Source organism: Pediculus humanus, genomic scaffold, assembly GCF_000006295.1.
Source record: "Pediculus humanus corporis 1103172107574 genomic scaffold, whole genome shotgun sequence".
Lineage (NCBI taxonomy): Eukaryota > Metazoa > Arthropoda > Insecta > Psocodea > Pediculidae > Pediculus > Pediculus humanus.
In genome coordinates this window covers 137377-156942 of record NW_002987189.1, presented here as the reverse complement: position 1 = coordinate 156942, position 19566 = coordinate 137377, and the positions used below count along the sequence as shown (strand labels likewise).

At 33.1% G+C, this 19566-nt stretch overlaps 2 protein-coding genes across 2 annotated transcripts; one reads left to right on the top strand and one right to left on the bottom strand.

Moving 5' to 3' along the window:
- Nucleotides 1-4455: 4455 nt before the first annotated feature.
- Phum_PHUM220580 (Diacylglycerol kinase delta, putative) lies at nt 4456-12678 on the top strand (the record flags this gene model as incomplete). Its single annotated transcript, XM_002425740.1, has 25 exons — nt 4456-4512; nt 5101-5139; nt 5896-6081; nt 6190-6426; nt 6499-6721; nt 6799-6967; nt 7056-7158; nt 7249-7394; nt 7479-7652; nt 7746-8034; nt 8114-8305; nt 8408-8688; nt 8772-9145; nt 9233-9555; nt 9634-9850; nt 9916-10109; nt 10192-10375; nt 10460-10666; nt 10731-10968; nt 11039-11361; nt 11440-11624; nt 11704-11878; nt 11954-12123; nt 12200-12319; nt 12397-12678. 25 exons carry the CDS (start codon nt 4456-4458, stop codon nt 12676-12678), a joined length of 5088 nt encoding a protein of 1695 aa, XP_002425785.1.
- A 3406-nt stretch (nt 12679-16084) lies between these two features.
- On the bottom strand, nt 16085-19566 carry Phum_PHUM220570 (GATA binding factor-1B, putative; the record flags this gene model as incomplete). The annotated part of the gene is made up of 7 exons (XM_002425739.1): nt 16085-16244; nt 16318-16518; nt 16663-16772; nt 16856-16987; nt 17071-17264; nt 17552-17658; nt 17747-19566. 7 exons carry the CDS (start codon nt 19564-19566, stop codon nt 16085-16087), a joined length of 2724 nt encoding a protein of 907 aa, XP_002425784.1.

The window sequence follows — 19566 nt, the reverse complement described above, 5'->3', positions numbered from 1 at the left end:
CTGAAATTTTAAATAAAAAAAATTATTATTATTTGTTAGGTTAACGAACTCGAAGACACAGCTGGACAAATAATTATTATTATTATTATTACAATCATTTCGAAAACGATTTAAATAATAATAATAATAATAACCATTGATCAGGAAAAGGAGAACGTTTAAAAATTTTTTTTTTTTTTTTTGCAGTTTTTAATAATAATGTTTTCTTTTCTTTGAAATTACTAAAAACCGGAAATGATTTGCTGCCACGTTAATTTTTTAATTGCTAATTAATTCATTCATTTAGTTTTCTCATTGTGAAATTGAGCGTTAAACCTTTCGTGAGGTTTTTTCGTTTTTCCTTTTCGCGAGAACAAAAGTAGGTCGAAGTGCACGAAAAAGAAAGAAAAAAAAAAAAAAAAAAAGAACGTGGAAGTAGCTAAACTTCCGTTTCCCGCCTTTGTCCCTCTCCTTCCGGTCACCTAATTCTTTTATTATATTTCGAATTTAAAAAAAAAAAAAATTATTACGGTCGTGGAATTAGATATTTGACTAAATGATGATGACGATCAAAAAAACAAAATAGAAAAAGAAGGAAAATGACGTAATTTATCATAGGCGTCTCATAAAAAAAAAAAAAAAAAAAAAAAAACAAACAAATTGGGAAAATTTATAAATAATAGTAATAATAATAATAATAATAATAATAATAATGATGATAATGATGATAATAATAATAATAATAATAATAATAGTAAATTCAATAATAAAAAAAGAAAATTAGGTTGAATACAAAAAAAAAAAAAAAAAAAAAATTGATGAAATTGATTGACTAGTTTAATCCAATCGTCTATCTGTAAAATTGATTATCCCACCATATTGATTCGTTGTTATTAATAAAACAAATCATAAATCTAATTCTTTCTAGAATGTTCGATTGAAATTTTTTATTAATTTCAAACCTTTTTCTATATTTTTCTGATATATTTTACATTTCGAAAATAATAATAATAATAATAATGGGAAAAAAGGGGCTAACGTTTAACCGTTAGTCGGAAAATTTCGATTATTAGCAAATGGATTTTTCATTTGTTTTGTTTTTTGCGTTCAAGGTCATTGACCTCGGTACATTTAAATGTTTAATAAAAAAAAATTGGAGGGAAAAACCTTTTCTTCGTGTTTTTATATTATAGGTCAAAAGGTTGTCGTCGTCGTCGTCGTCGTTGATAATGAAGAGATTTTGTTTCTCTTTTTTCTTCCACATCTTTCTTTCCTTTTTTTTTTTTTTTTTTTTTGATGGGAAACAAATGGGTGAGAGGTCACGCATCAAGGTCACAAACACGCAATTTTTTTTTCGACGGAATCGATTTTTTTTTATGTTTATGAATTCCAAATTAAAAAAAAAAAAAAGGAAAAAGGAAAAAACGTAAAGTTTATCGGGTCGGAATTATTTTCCTTGTTTATCTTACGCTCGAAAAAATAATTTTATTATTTTCTTAATCGTTTATTTATTTATTTTTTTTTAATGATTATGATTATTATTATTATTATTGAGTTTTATTCTTCCTCCTCCTCTTCCTCCCTCCCCTCTCCCCCTCTTCCCTCCTCCCCCCACGCAATTTCCTTTTTTCCTTTTCACCGGAAGTTTTTTTATTTTGTAGAAGTTTGCAAACATTCGTTATTAATTGGTTGTGTTCTTCCATGTTGTTAATATTTTTTTTTTTTCTTTTTTAATCTCTCGGTTAATTTCCTTTTCAATATTATTATTATTTTTCTTTTACTCTTTTTTCCCTTCCTCCCTCCCCTTCCCTTCCCCTCCTCGCATCGTTTACGTCATCACACAAAAAAAAAGTAATAATAATCATAATAATGATGAGTACGTAAAAAATTTTCATGAGGGGAATGGTAATCTTTTTTTATTTTTATTTTTTAATAAACCGGAAATGAATGAATGAATGACGAGATGTCGGAAAAGTTATTCGAATTTATCAAATCATCATTATTATTATTATTATTATTATTATTATTATTATTCGTTCGAAATGAAGCTTTTTTTTTTGTTTACGCGTAATTAAAGTCGAATTTAAAAAATTTAATATTGCAGCGCAAACGCGAATTAATCCTCTTTGCCTTTCTCTACCCCTCCCGCTTCCCTTCCTCTACCCGTCCGGAAAATTTCGTAAAAGGGCAACCGAAAATTACCGACCGAAAAAAATCCTTTTTGGAAAATGCCAAAAAAAATGTTTTCTTTTTCTTCCAAACCGAAATGTCATTTTTCGGGATAAAATCGCATGATAATATAAATCAATAAGGAAATTATTATTATTATTATTATTATCAGTATTATCATCATCATTATTATTATTATTGTTTTACGAGTGTACGAAAGTTGTAGTTAAAAGAGGGGGTAGGGGGGAAAAAGAAAACGTGACAGTTTGCGAGAGTCCGACAGGAAGTAAATGGAACTAATCAAATAAATTAAAAAGTGTATAAAACTCATGACAAGTTTTTCTTTTTTTTTTTTGTCTTCTGCTTTTTGTTCTTCTTCTTCTTCTTCGAAAAGAAGAAGAAGGAGGAAGAGGAGGAGGAGAAGGAGAAAAAGAAGAAAAAGAAGAAAAAGAAAAGTTTCGTCACGAAAAGATCACGTGTAGAATGAAATTAATTTTTTTTTTTTTTTTTCTTTTAACTTTTGAAAAATCTTAAACCTCCGTAAACGGCTCCCGGTGTTTTTTTATTTCCCCCTCCCCTCCTCTTTCTCCCCCTTCCTTCTCAACCCCCACCTCCACCCCCCGCGTAATTAAAACGCGCGAAATTATCAGTGAAATCAATTGATTGATTTTAAACATTCGACATATCTCGCGGTTAGTTTGTCTCGTTTTCTTCTCACTTCGAATATCGGAAACCGGAATGACGGAAACCGGAAACTGTGCACGCGACGTTTTTCATTTCCTTTCGCCATCTTTGTTTTTTTCATCATCGTTTCAAACCTTTTTCCGTTTGATCACGCAAAAAAAAAAAAAAAAAAAACTTTTTCAATTCTTCGCTTCGTTTAGTCGTTTAAATTTTAAGGTTTTTTTCCCCCCTAAAATTTACGATTTGAATCGGTTGATTTAAACCGTCACGTGATTTATATTTGTTTAAACAAAAAAAGATTTTAATTAAAATTTTTCTTTTTGTAAAAAAAAGTTTAACCGGAAAAGAATTAGTTTTTTTTTTTTTTTCACAATGTGCCATGTCCGTTTTTCTTTTCTTAAAAAAAAAAATAAAAATAAAAAGGTAATAAATAGACAGACTGGGGGGGGAAAATGTGAAAACCGTAATGAAAAAAGGAAAGAAAAGAAAACGACAAACGCGTAATTAATTGAGACAACAAACGAGAATTTAGCGTCAGAAAAAAAAAAAAAATTACAAACTTAAGCTGACAGGTAAAGGTCACATGGGAATCATTTCAAATTTTTTTCCGTTTGTTTGTTTGTTTCGATTTCTGAACAAAAAAAAAAAAAGAAAACTTTTTTTTTTTTTTTTGCTAATTGTTAAATATTTAATTAAATAATTTTCGCCCGTATACGTGTATGATATATTTTTTTTTGAGATTCGAAACGTTAAACAAATATGGCGGCGAAAAATAAACAAAATGATGATTGGGGGGAGGTGGTTTGGATCTAATTTGCGTTGTGTCCGTTTTTTCTCTCTCTCTCTCTCTCTCTCTCTCTCGCTGTTTCTCTTTCACTCTGTTCCTTTCTCTCTCTTTCTCTGGTTCTTTCTCTCTCTTTCTCTGGTTCTTTCTCTCTTTTTCTCTGGTTCTTTCTCTCTTTTTCTCTGGTTTTTTCTCTCTTTTTCTCTGGTTCTTTCTCTCTCTTTCTCTGGTTCTTTCTCTCTCTTTCTCTGGTTCTCTCTCTCTCTCTCTGGTTTTCTTTCTCTCTCTCTGTTTCTCTTTCTCTCTCTGGTTCTCTTTCTCTTTCTGTTTTTCTGTTTCCTCTGTTCCTCTCTCTGTCTCTCTATGTTCCTCTGTTCCTTTCTCTTTCTCTGCTTTCTAGTTCTCCTTCTCTTTCTCTGCTTTCTAGTTCTCCTTCTCTTTCTCTCTCTCTCTTTCTCTTTTATGTAACATGCAGTTATTTTTAAACGACGCTGAACGTTAAACGTTCGTTGCAATTGAAAGAACGCGAATTTTTTTTTTCGCTGACGTCTTTCCAAAAAAAAAAAAAAAGGGAAAGAGAACGAACGGAACGGAATTTGGTTTTTTTTTTGGGGGAGGGGAGTAGGTGGAGGAGGAGGAAGAAAAGTTTTAAGGGAGTCAGTCGTATTTGTAATAGAAAAATTATTTCGAGTGTGAAATTTTTGACGGGAAAGGAAATTGCCACACGTTTATCTTCATGAAATAAAAATAAGTATAAGTTTTCGTGAAAGAGAGAGAGAGAGAGAGAGAGAGAGAGAAATGAGAAAGAAAAGTGGAAAACGAAAAAGTGAACGTCTATTATGAATATTTTAAGGGAAAGAATGGAAAGTTTTGTTATCGGTTGTAACGTGGAAAATGTGTTTTGTGTGGAAAAAAAAAAAAACGTAAACGAACGTTTGATAAAAGTATAATGGAGAGAATGTTCTAGAAAAAAGATATATAATAAGGATAGTTTATTTTATTCGACTTTAATTTAAAACGAAAACGTTTTGCCCCCCCCCCGCCCCTCTCCCTCAAGCTGGGAAATTTAAAATAAATCTAATTCGTAAATTTAATTATGGAAAAAAAAAAAACGTCACGTGGTCACGCCTGGAATTCAAAAAGAAAATTTATATGTAATTTGGGTCAAATTTTTTTTTTTTTAATTAACCTTATGGCCTAAAAAAAAAAAAAATAAAAATGTGAAATTTTTTTTTTTTTTCCAGAATTTTCTATATTGAATTTGCGTGCGTGAGTGCGTGCGTGTGTGCGTGTGTGTTTTGTATCTAGTTTCTCGAACGGCGATTTTTGTCACGTTCGCCATTTGTTTTTTTTTTTTTAAATAATAGAAGAAAGGGGGGAGGGAGGGAAAGGGAATTGAATTAAAATGTTAATCTTGGGGTCAAAGGACGCCGAGAATTATTTTTTTGCATTTATTTATTTATTTATTTATTTAATGCAATAAGTTTTGTGGAACGTGCGGTCGTTTTGTGGGAATAAATAACGTAAAAAAGAGAGAGAGAGAGAAAGAGAAAAAGAGGGAAAGACAGAGAGAGAAAGAGAGGGAAAGAGAGAGAGAGAGAGAGAGAGAGACGTGAGTTTCGTTACGAAGGATTCGTTATTAATTTGCCACTAGCATTAAACAAAATAAAAACAAAACAAAAAAAAAAACGACGGCCATTTCCGTTAATAATAATAATAAGGAATTTTTCCGGAAATTAAAGTAAATGAGAAAATTTCTCCAAAAAGTCTCCAGTTTCTTACTAATTATCATAATCATTATAACAATTTCGATATTGGAAAATTCCCTTTCGGATCATTCGAATTTCATTAACGAAAAAAAAAAAACAAAAAAATTTTTTTTTTTTTAAAATTTCGATGTTTGTTTATTATTATCATCATCATCATCATCATCATTATTAATTTTTCCAGGCATTATAAAAAAAAAAAAAAAATTGCAACGCGCCATTTGTAAAGAGATTAATAGTAATGTATTCACGTTGGATTTGTTGTTGTGGAAAATTTTTTAATACGTACCGGAAAATAAATTTCCCCGCCTCTTCCCTCTCCCCGCTCTCGCCCCGCCCCCTCCTATCCTCCGGATGAAATAATTACTTTGTGTTAACAATCGTGTAATCGTTTTCCCTCTCTCTCTCTTTCTCTTTCTCTTTCTCTCTTTCTCTCACTGGTGACCCACTTTTTCACGTATCCGATATGTCAACGACGATGAAAAAAATTTTTCTTCTGGTTTTTGTTTCCAGGCTCTCATATTCGACGAGATAGAAATATCGAATATAAGCTTCGGTCAAGTCGGTACGAAAAACACAAACAACAGTTTTCAAATAATAACGCCGTTCAGACGATTGGTTTTAGCCGCGGATACGAAAGCCGAAATGGAAGAGTGGATAGCAGCTTTGAAAGTTGCCAATTCGAAAGAATACTACGAGGTAATTTAAAAACAAATTAATTTTTTTTTTTTCCGACGTGGAATTAGATTTTCCAAAAAAAAAAAAAAAAAAAAACGAGACGGACGGTATCCGAATGTCAAATTTTAGGGTGGAGAACACGAGGATTTCTTATCGGGTCACCATCACTGGTACGCAACATTCCACGCGAGGCCTACGTATTGCAACATGTGTAGAGAACCCTTGTCCGGCGTCACTTCCCACGGGTTATCTTGCGAAATATGCAAATGTAAAGTTCATAAAAGGTGCGCGGTCAAAACTCTTCCCAATTGCAAATGGACGACACTCGCGAGCATAGGTCAAGACATAATAGAAGATGAATTTGGGGTAATTTGAACTTGGAATGATTTGCGGGTTTGCGTGTGCGTGTAAAACTCGAATAATTTTGTTTTTCTCCAGAACGTCATTATGCCTCATCAGTGGATCGAGGGAAATTTACCCGTATCGTCAAAATGTTCGGTTTGCGATAAAACGTGCGGATCCGTTTTAAGACTGCAAGACTGGAGGTGCCTATGGTGCAGAGCGTTCGTACACACGGCTTGCAGACCACAACATCCCGTTAAATGCCCTCTGGGTTTGGCTAAAGTTTCCGTTGTACCCCCTACGACTCTCAACAGTATAGGTAGGTACGAGTTTCGCTTTTCGATAGCCTGGTAGAAACAGGAAACGGAAAAAAAATTTTTTTTTTTTAAAATGCAGGTAACGACGAAGCTTGGGAAGCCGTTCGACCTCAGGGCTGTTCGCCACTTTTGGTTTTCGTAAATTCTAAATCGGGAGAAAATCAAGGGATAAAATTTTTAAGACGTTTCAAGCAATTGTTGAATCCTGCTCAAGTTTTCGATTTGATTCACGGGGGACCCGGACTCGGGTACTTGACTCTTTTTATCATCCGAAGAAGTGTTTAAAAAAAAAAAAAACAAACAAACAAACTAATCATGAATTAATCGCCATTTTAGATTGAGATTGTTCAGACATTTCGATCCTTTTCGAATATTGGTTTGCAGCGGAGATGGATCCGTCGGTTGGGTACTCTCGGAAATCGATAGGTTAAACATGCACGTGAGTATATGCTCGCAACGAATTTTTTTATGTTTCAAAAACAAAAGGATTTCATTTTGTGTGTTTTTTTTTTTGATGGTATCACAACAGAAACAATGTCAAATCGGAGTTCTTCCATTGGGTACGGGTAACGATTTGGCACGAGTACTCGGTTGGGGCGCTTCTTGCGACGATGATACTCACTTACCTCAACTTCTCGACAAATACGAAAAAGCATCGACCAAAATGTTGGACAGGTAAAAGAAATTTATTATCCTCTTTCTCCCTCTTCTTCTTCACTCCCGGATTTTTACTGGATGCGTTTTTTTTTTTTTTTCAAGGTGGAGCGTGATGACGTTGGAAAGAGGAATGATACTTCCCACCACGGTCAGTAAACTTTCCCTCGACGAAACTTTACTCGCGCTCACGGTATCCGAATACGAGAACAACGTCATGTCTCATCTAGCTAAAATAATACAATCGGATCAACATTCCGTAGTCATATCTTCGGCAAAGTGAGTCGGAACCTCTTTTTTTTTTTTTTGGGGGGGGGGGGGAGCAATAATCAATAAGTTTAGTGATGATTACCATAACCGTATTTCTTGCAGGATATTATGCGAAACGATAAGAGATTTCACGTTAAGGTTAGCTCATTCGAGTCTCGCACACGGAGACGATTTACTCAGCGAAAAATGTCAACAGTTAAATAATAAATTAGATATGTTGGTTCAAATTTTAGAAGAAGAAGGAGGTGGGGGAGGAGGTGGTGGAGGAGGAGGAGGGGTCGCTCCAAAAATTTTAAGTAAAAAACCGAGCGATTCGATAAGTTCCGAAGATGGTGAAAAATTGGCGAAAGAAAAACAGGAAAAGGATTTTATTAATCTGAGAGAAAAATCCGTGAGTCGAATTGAGTTGTTTTTTTTTTTGGAAAACACGAAATGGAGTTTTTTTTATTTTTTCTCTTGGTAAATTTTAGAATAAAATTAACGTGGAAAAAGACGCACTCGTTTCAAGAGCGAACAGTTTAAAAAAGGCGGTGAGTCAATTGGTTGAATACGTCGAAAGTGCCGTAGATATGCAAAACGTTCAAGAAACGTCTGGAGCCACGACCACTCAAGCTCTTTTTAGAATTCAAACATTGGGAAAGAATGAATTAGAAGTGCCTAATGTTAGTTCGTTTTGAATTTTTTTTTTTTTTTTTTTAGTTTTTCGCGCCTTTTTTTTTTTTTTTAAATTTTTTTTTGAATTTGTTTCCTTTTTTCGTTTTTAGAAATTTCCTAAAATCAAGTCTGTACCTTTTGAAAGTTCATTGGGTACTTTGCCTAAATGCGATGACACTCAAAAATTTTTTCTGTTGCCTTCTCCCGTTCATTCTTGTTCTTCGTCGAGGTCGCCGTCGAACGCGGATATTCGTATCAGTTCTCTATCACCTTTGCCGGACGTGAGACGTGAATCGGCATCAGACGAAATGATAACGTTACCCGTGCCTAACGAATTTGCCGATAATTTAGCTCGGAGAAGGAGTTTTCCGTTGGGAAAAGAAACCGAAGGGTAAGGGAGCAACAGATTTTAACTTTCTTTCGAAAATAATATAATAATTTTTTTCTTATTCGTTTATTTTGGGGGGAACCTAGGGGTGTTGTACCTTCGCAAAATTTGGCCGTGCCTCTCGATATCGATATTAAATTATTCAAAGGTGACGTGAGCGTGGAAAGAAATTTACTCAAGTTCGAAAAAGATGTTTTGTGCGAATTCGAAAACAGTCAAAGTTCGAGTTTGTGGGAAAATGTCGTTTCCTCATTGAACGAAGACGCGAGGAATTTAGTCATCGAAAACAAAGGAATGACGAGTTCGCAAGACATCGTCGCAGAACGAGGACGACGACTCCTCCTCCCCGACGACGACGACGACGACGAAAAGGAAAAAATTATAAAAATCGTTACGACCGAAATGAATTTAAACGTGGAAATAGAAGAAAGTACCACCGATGGTCGATCAAACGAAAATGGTAACCGCATAACGATAACCGTTAAGAAAACAAATTAAAATGATGATGATGATGATGATGATTTTTATTTGTCTTTTTGTCTAAAAGGTAAAAAGGAAAAAGAACCCGAAGGTACGGATAAAAGGGATAGCGAACCTTATTTATTTCTAACCGGAGGAACTTGCGACGACGATCTGGAAAAAACGTTCAATAAAAGAATCGACGAAATGGATTTGTCGCACATCGATTCGTCGGAATCCCCATCCGAAGAAACGTCGCCCCCGAATCAAGGTTCGAGTCCACCCCTGGGACGCATCGCACCCGGTCCCCCTCGAATCGTACACAAAAGTTTCACGGAAAATTTTTTAAGAGTTAAAGAAGAGGGGAAAGTTTCGAAAAGTTTGACGGAGATTAATGGAGATTATTTAAAAGTTTTCGAAAATTTGAATAGTAATTTTTGTTTTTTTTTTTTTTACTAAAATTTTTCGATTCGAATTCATTTGTTGAAGTTGGTAAAATGTTACGACGATGGTCGTTTATTTTCAGACGAGGGAAAAATACGACGTCACAGCGATATAAAAACAAGCAAAGACATAACGAACGCGATGAATTTGGCAAAAAAGAGTCCCTACATAGACGAAGAACATTTGTTATGTCGGAAAGATAGCAGAAGATTATATTTGGAAAACGATATCGATATAACGGACGATATCGAACTCGAACCGGGTAGGAAAGATTTTTTTTTTTTGATTTTTTTAACGAAACGATCGATAAAATGTCTTCCTTTTTAGAATTGAGATGCAGTTTGGCTCATTTCGTCGAAGGGAACGACATCGCGAGAATGTCATTCAAGAAAAAACCGCGAAGAATCGTCAAAAAACTCGAAGAGGATTTGACTTCCGATTTGGTTAAAATTCAATTTAAAGGTTCCAACGGCGACCTGACCAAAGAATGGAATGAAAAATTTAACGAAGGCAACAAAATGGTTCGTGAACATCGGGAGGGATTCCTTTTTAAGGATTTGAATCGATGCGAAAAGTTAACGAAATAATTTCTTATTGTTTAAGGATGTGATATCCGGTCCGGGATATTCCGAAACGGATGATGAAGATGTGGATTTGACGAGGGTCGACGTTGACAAATCGAAAGTTAAAATCGATTCCGTTCCCGAATTTCAATTCGTCATCGATCCTCCTTCGCCCGTGCACGAAGACGAAACGAGAAGGTCGAGCGGGGAATCCAAAGGAAAACGTGAGGATTTTATAGAACGGTCGTAAGAAGTTTTTTTTTTTTTTTTTTTTTTTCTCTCTTAATTTTATTTTGTTTTTCTATCAGTATCGGCTCTCACTTCCGTTTCCACTGGCCTTTTGCAAGCATCACCTCAAGCGACTCGTCGCGTTTCCAATTGCAGTCTCATGAAAGCGGAAATAATGGAATTTGTGGAATCGAGAAATCGATCGAAAAGTTTCGATAAATCCGACGTCGACGTCGTTAAAAAACTCCCCATCATTAATCCACTCGTCAGACTTCCCATGTGGCCAAGTACGCTTGTGAAAATTCCCCCCCCCCCTCTAAAAAAATATTTAAACGTGAATTGTCCTTCCAGACGTTTCCGGAGGAGCCGGACTCATATCTCAGGTTTTATTAGCCAATGCAGATGCTCTTTGCGCGACGGCAGCGCCTCTCATGGATTTCGACGAAACACTCTTACAAGGTTTTTACGAAAAATGCGTCATGAACAATTATTTCGGAATCGGTATCGATGCGAAAATCGCGTTGGATTTTCATCACAAGAGAGAAGAGCATCCTGAAAAATGTCGATCCCGGGCTAAAAATTACATGTGGTTAGTTTGAAAAGAAAAAAAAAAAGTTGGTAAGAAGGAATGAGTTTGATCCGGAGGCTGTTAATTTCAGGTACGGAGTTTTAGGATCGCGAGAATGGCTTCAAAAAACTTATAAGAACTTGGAACAACGCGTACAACTCGAATGCGACGGACAAAGAATACCATTACCATCTCTTCAAGGTATCGTCGTTTTAAACATTCCCAGCTTCATGGGCGGAACGAATTTTTGGGGTGGAAAAGAAGAAGACGATTGTTTTTTGGCACCGAGTTTCGACGATAAGATACTGGAAGTCGTGGCGGTTTTCGGTTCCGTTCAAATGGCGGCTTCTCGTTTGATCAACCTCCAACACCACAGGATAGCTCAGTGTCAAACCGTACAAATCAACGTTTTAGGTATTAAAAAAAAAACAAAAAAAATTATTTATCACCCTTTTTTCTTAACGCTTTCATGTGTGTGTGTGTTGCGTGCAGGAGACGAAGGTGTACCCATTCAAGTGGACGGAGAAGCTTGGATACAACCTCCTGGAGTCATAAGAATCATACATAAAAATCGAATGCAAATGTTGTGCAGGAACAGAGCATTAGAAAACTGTTTGAAATCGTGGGAAGAAAAACAAAGGCAATCGCAACAAGTGCAAACTCAACAACTGACTCAGGTATTTAAGGAGGTATACTGAAAGGTGTTAAGGTACGAAAGGACTCAAATGCCTCATTCTTACGCGTTTCACTTGACAGGCATCTCAAACCGTCGCGACGAGTAGCAGTCACAGCAGCACCGGAGTAGAAACAAATTTCCCGACATTATTAACCGAAGAAGAAAGTCGACTCTTGTTCGGATTCATTGAAGTCACGACGACTTTGGTCAAATGCGTTCAGTTGGTGACCATAAGTCACAACACTTTGGACACGGGTGAATATTTTTGTTCAAATTTTATTTCAAACATGGCTGACGTTTTTATTTATTTATTTATTTATTTATTGTTAGAATTGTACAATTTGGCGACGAAAACGACAAAAAGTTTGGAAAACGTACATCCGGGTGGGAAAATTTTAGAAGGACCCGAATTAAGATTAAAAGTAACAGAATTGGTCAATTCGGGAAAAGATTTATACGAAGAAGTTTGTTCAATGTTGAGAGACAAAGGATCTAATTTGGTGAGACTTCTTTTTAAAAAAAAAAATTTATTTTGTTTTTTCAAAGTTTTTAAAAAAATTATATTTCCGGTGATAGAAATTAAGGGAAGACATGGAGGGAAAATTAAATTCCGCATTAGCCGACATGGAAATCGAACTGAGGAAATGTTCCGTCGACGAAAACGGTTTGGTGGGTTTACATCACATATTCGAACAGGTAAGTAGAAAAATTAGAAGGTTTAAATGTAACGAAAAGGAAAAACGTCTGCGAATTATCGAAATCGTTTTTTTCAGTCGGGAACGAACAAGGGAAGAGGACGAGGATTGTTTTGGTTGAAATTACGACGTCACGGAGGGAATCAACGTCAGAGGGAGGCATCGTCGTGGGGAGTCGCAGAAGTTTCCCAATGGTTGGAATCCCTTCAACTCTCCGAATACGTGGATTCGTTTGCTAAAAACGACATACGAGGAAAAGAACTCATTGCTTTGGCGAGAAGAGATCTCAAAGATTTGGGAGTGACAAAAGTCGGACACGTCAAAAGGATATTGCAAGCGATACGGGATTTGAATACATGATCCAAAAGCGTGTAAGCGTTCAACAAAAGGGTTAATGTACGGATGGAGGATGAAATTTTGAACGCTTGCGACGACAAGAAGAAGAAGAAGAAACAAACAACAAACAAGCAAACAAACAAACAAACAAACAAACATCTTTTTATTATTAACTTTTACCCTGCTGGTTAGGGTCGATACTCGAATAAATTTCTATTTAAAATCGCTCTATCTCTCTCTCTCTCTCTCTCTCTCTCACTCTCGTTAATTTTCAATGCTTACGAATAATGTAATTATCATTACATATAATAATAATAATAATCGACCCATAAACGTTAAAATTATTAAAACAAAGGAATTGAAGGAATCGTTATGTACATATATATACATTACTTATCGATATTATTTATTATATTCGTGTGTTAATCATCATTATTATTAATCTATAATTATTAAATTATATATATTTGTATTCTTGAAGCGAAATCATGTTGATCGTGATATATATATACACAAACACACATTTTATTGAAACGGGTTCTACACACACACACATACACATACACATTCATATATTTCTATATTTATGTAAAATTAATCATGTACATAATTATTATATTGTTTAATATTAAGGAATAACGGAAAAACGGTTTAAAAAACAAATTACGCGGGCTCTCGGATTATTTAAATCCAACGTGTTGACGTCACGATGACGTCATCACAACTCTAATGGCGAATAATTAATTGTATATTTTAAAAAAATTTCATATTTCGTGAAAAGAAAAACGCGTTTTTTTTTTTAAATTTTATTTCGTTTAAAAGAAAAGAATAAAGAAAAAACCGTTAGAATTCGTTTAACGAATCGAACATTCGAACGAATTTTCAAATCGTAGCAAAGTGTTTGTTTTTTTTTTCGTTCGATTTTAAGTTGGCACACTTGTAAATATTTATTTTTAATGTGATGTAACAACGTTTTCATTTGTTTTTCAATTTTTTCGTTTTAAATCGCGTAATATTATTAATGTTAATGTTATTATTATTATTATTTTACAGTAAAATTAATCTGGAGTTATTATTATTTATATTTCGTCGTGTAAATATCGTTATTTGTCGTGTACTAAGTAAAAATAATGATAATAATAATGATAATGGTTTCGTGGAAACAAGTAACGGTCGTTATAAAGTTGTGAAACGGTTTACTTATAGATTTTATTCATTCTTTTTTTTTATTATTTAAATACCAATTTTGATGTTCGAATAATGTTTCATATATATATATATATATATTAGATAATTACGGTATCGATCGATTATCGATTGATTAATATCGATTATCGATTTATCGTTTGACATCGTTTGAGATAAATAAAAAGTTTGAATTTGTTCGTTATTCGCAATAATAAGTTTTAAAAAAGAAAATAAGAAAACACATCGAAATTGAAAATAAAATTTTGATGTCATCATTTTATTTTTAATTAATCAGGTATGAATATTATTCTTTATTATTATTATTAATATAGCTGTCTTTTTTTAAATTTTAATAATGATAATGATAATGATAATAATAATATAATGTTTTTAACGATTCATAGCAATATGAGAGATAATCAAATTTAAAAAATTTTTTTGTATGTGATATATTATTATTATTATTTGTTTTTTTCAAAATGTTTGTGTACATGTTTGTGATTGTTGTTGTTTTGTCTTAAAGTCTTTCACTTGATGAAACATTTACTACTATTATTATTATTATTATTATTAAGACACGTCATGTTTTTTGTTTTTAATTGACAAGATGGCTTAAGCCGAAATGCATTTATTGTATTAAACAAAAAAAAAAGGCCTTGTAAAATTTTTTTTTTGGTGATGTCATGTTCTAGAACAATCACTTGAGAAAAAAAACATAACCAAATTGTTTACTAATTTCAATTATTATTATTATTATTATTAGTATTGTTGTTGTTATTATTATCATCATTATCATGATTGTTAATCCATTTCTTTTATTAATTTATTGTTAAACCAATAACAGCCTTTCTTTTTCTCGAACAAATTCTAATCACATATTAGTTGATGAATGAATTTATTATTATTATCACTACTGCTACTACTACCACTACTACTACTGCTACTACTACTACTAGTACTACTACTACCACTACTACTGCTACCACTATTGCTACTGCTACCACTATTATTGCTACTATTACTACTGCTATCACTACTGCTACTATTACTACTGCTACCACTGCTACTGCTACCACTACTACTACTACCACTACTACTACTACTACTACCACTACAACTGTATTTCTGTTTAAAATAATAATAATAATAATAATTTTTATTGTTTGTATTGTAGTGATATACACTCTATGTTGTATTGTATAGGTTTTGAAACTTGATTGGGATAATTTGATTTACAAATAGGTTTTCTCCAGTGTTTGATTGATTGATTGATTGATTGATCGTTAAAATAGTTCTTATATGAGAACATATGCGTGCCTAATTATAGATTGATTAATAATAATAATAATATATAACTTTTTTTTTTTTTTTCATTTTTATTTCTTTTGATTATTATGTGAAAAAATTTAAATAATAATAATAATAATCTTCCCGTTATTTATATACACACACACACACACACACTTGAAACAGAATAGTAAAAGGATATTAATAATAATAATAATAATAATAGTCACATATATATATATATATATATAAATATAATCAATTGTTTTTTTTTTGTTCTTGTCAAAATAAAATTCTCACTACAAATTTTATTTATTTATTTATTTATATATATATATTATAAATTTATTGATTATTATTTTTAATTTTGATGTACAAATTATATTATATATATATAAGTTTAACTTTTAAATGTTGTTAATAATAATAATAATAATAATCTTTTGGGTGATTTTGACATTTAAGTAGTTTTGTGGATTTAAGACAAGGCAAACATTTTTAGAAAAGGTTTTGTAGTTTATAGTTTTTATTTATTTATTTATTTAATTAATTATTTATTAACTGTGATAATTGATAACTTATTGATTTTTTTCATTCCAGGGATTTTTATAAGGGGGGGAAGGGAGGGGGGTAAACTATTATTATTATGGATTGATAACACAATGTTCCTGTGTTAAATTTAAATATTTCTATCTCTCTTTCTCTCGTTTGTTCGTTACTATTATTATTATTATTATTATTATTATTATTATTATTATTATTATTATTATTATTATTATTATTATTATTATTATTATTATGTGAAACATATGCATTTGTGGTTTTTTTTTTTTTTTTTTTTAAATCTTACGATCATAATATATTATGATTATTATTATTAATATTTTGTTTGAGTTTTTAAAAAAAAAAAAAAAAAATTTGTTGGTGGGGCGGGAGGGGGTGATTTTAATATAGGTCACACTTCGTAGTTTTGAGATGAAGATGATGATGAGTTATTATTATTATTAGTATTATTACCATCTTGAGTATGAGTTCTAGAGATGATACCTCCGGTGGGTGTTATCATATCGTTGTGTCCGTGAAGAGTTATTGTGGTCGGATCCAACGGTGGAACTCTGAAAGGATGCATTCGATGAAATAATAACGATAGAATTATGTGTAAGTGATGACGTCATATAAGGTACTCACTGGGATATCTGTCTGTTTAATAAAGCAGAAGATGGTAACGTCGGACTCGGTGGAGCCTGAATATGTTCTTCGGAATGAATGATGTGCTGTTGTTCGTCAACTGGTCCCATAATGAAAGGATGATAAGACCCTCTGTTGTATTCTAAATGATGAGGATACGTTCTCGATGTCATTCTGGGTTCCATTTCAATGTTTAAAATTCTTCCGTAACTCAATTCCGGTAAAATTTTATTCCCATCTTTTTTTTTTTTTTTATAAAAAGAAATCGGGGGGAAAAATGTCGGAAAATTGTTTTAAAGAAAGAAAAAATTTTTTGGTTTTTTGTTAATTAGAAACGATGCATACCTACCGTGGTGAGTTTTTTGTTGTTTCATCATGTGATTTATGCTACCAGTTTTAGGTTTTCTTTTTCTACTTTGTATACCGTCTTTTTTCATCGATAGTGGTCTCGGAACCTGAAAATTTAAATTTAAAAAATTTTCTTTTTTTTTTGTACGACGTAGGAAAAATTTCAACGTGATTTGTTTTCTTTTCTTACGCCGTGTAATTTGAAATAAAGTCCGCAAGCGTTACAAACAGGTTCTCCGGTATTGTTCCTTCTCCAGAGTGTTGTGTTTGTTGTGCGACAATTTGCACATTCGACTCCAGTTCTTCTATTATTTGCGGGCGACTGGAAAAAAAGAAGGAAAAAAAATTTCAAACGATGGAATTGCAACACGAGGAAATAATTTTGAGACCGATCACACCACCCACCTCGGAGTAAGGACTAGCAGAGTTAGAAGAACTACTCACGCTGTTGTACTTTTTGCTGTTGGCTTTTATTAACGGCCTGTTGACTCCGTTTACTTTGTTGTATAATCCGCATGCGTTGCAAAGATAATGACCATCATCGTCTCGTCTCCACAATGGCGTCCTACACGTTGCACAATTCACACATTCTTTAACATCTAAAATTTAAGTATTAAAAATTATTATTATTATTATTATTATTATTATTTTTGCTGTCGTAGTCGAAATATTTTTTTTTTTTTATTGTTTTCTTATTCATCAAAGGTGATCATCGATGATAAGATAAGAAAACGATGGAAACGTTTTAAATTTTTATTGATAACTCTTTTTTTTTTTTTTTTTTTTGTTATATTATTCAAAATTGAGTAATCGGATCAAATTTGACCAAAGGTTAAAAATTATTAATTAATAATAATAATAATAATAATAATGTGATTTTATTTACCGTTTATGTATGTTTCGGGACTCCATGACGTGGAAGCAGAATTTGGAATGTAATCCGAATAATGATTTATTTGATTTGAATTTGAATGTTGATTTCCATCCGTGTACCTTTTAATAATAATAAAACCAAAGGAATTAAATTTTTTGTCAAATGTCGACGAAGTTGTCGCAAAATTTCAAACTTTTTGTTACTCACGAATCGTATTCGACGTTGGGAGTTGTCGTGTAATTAGTTGCCGTCACTGGACATTGATAAGGAGTTCCAGTGGGTGCGTAAAATGTAATTATATTCGAATCGGATTGATGGGATTGTTGATGTTGTTGATCGTATGGTAAAACCAATTGTTCACCAATCGTTTTGTTACTTCCTATAATCGAAGTCGTGCCATCGTGTTTAATTACGAATTCGGTGTGAACTTCTTCTGGTCCTCCTATCGATGTAAGTCTTTGTCCGTCATCCGTTATGTAAGCACCAGGATACCCGATAACCGGTCCTTCAGGTACTTTCGAACCGTATCCGTGATTCATATCCTGTTTGTTCCTGTAACAAACTTCACCCGTCGTCTTATTGTAAATGTCTTCGTTGTTTCTATGTATTTCGTAGACGGGGGTTGGATTCGAAGGTTTTTGTACGTATGTGTCATGGTATTCGTTTTGAGGGTAGAGATTGTTGTACGCGTTCGACGGTGGATGAGACACGGTTTGCAAAGTCGTGTAAGTCGTTGTTGGTCCAGGAGCGGATTCTGGAATATTCGATTGTAGGATATCGGAATGAATGATTTGATTTGAATTTTTAACAATCAATTGATTATTATGTTGTTCTAAATCTCTTCTCGAATGACCGGATTCGTTGTTATCTTCGTACTTGACGTGATATTCGCCGCCGGGGATTTTTTGATATTCAATAGGATAGGAAACGATTTTCGGGGATGCCGAGTATGAATCTCCAAGCATGGGATCACGTTCGGCATGGGTCATGACGCTGAAACTCGAAGGATCGACTTTTACATTTTCGATGTATCTCATTTCAATGTTTCGAAATTCAATCCCCCTTTCAGACAACCTATCCGAATAACCGTTATTTTGTTCCATGTTTTCCACATTTTGAATCCCTTGATTAATGTATAGATCCCTATCCGGGTAATGATGAACGGTGGATTTATTATTTTGTTCGATCGTATACGACGCCATGCCGGGATTTTTATCTAACCGCATAATTTTTTTCGGTTCGTAATTCGTTGAATGTTTTTCTCCATAGCGACTAGAATTTTTCCTTTTTAAATTTTCCGCTTCTCCGTAACTCTGTTGAAAATCCGGAAGGCAAGCCATTATTTTATGACTTTTGTACGATTTTTCATCATCCTCTTCTTCTTCTTTTAAATCATCCCGTTCGCGATATTCTTCTTTCACGTAATTATCCGCCGATATATTTCTCGTCGTTAAAAATGACGTCACGTTATTTTCCTTATTTTGATGAACGTATTGATTGTTCGAATGTAGTATCACTTTGGTTTCTTGTTCGTTTAAATCATCATTGAAATGTATGGCACTCTCTCTTTGACTAGTACCTCTTTGGCTTTCGTCATCATCATCACCATCATCACCTTCGTTTTTAACATCGAATTTTTTCGATTTCATCATTATTCTATTAGGTTCTTTCGAATATTGATGTTCGCAATTGACGATGTGAATTTCTGTATTTCTTTTATCCATATCATTATCACCATTTATTTTACATTCTTCTTCTTCTTCTCCACTTCTTTCCCACAGTCTTTTATTCTCATCGTTGTCATCTTTATCTCCGACATTTTCCATCATTGTATTTTTATTTGAATTTTGATACGTTATAACGGATTGTTTTTCTTGTTCTTTATTTTTCGTTTCTTGTTTTATAATTATTTTCAATCCATTATCATCATCTTGTTCATTTTTAAACTTATAATTTTTATCCGATTCGATTTCCTCATCGATTTTTGTTTTCCCATTCATATTTTCATCATCCATGTAATATTTCAT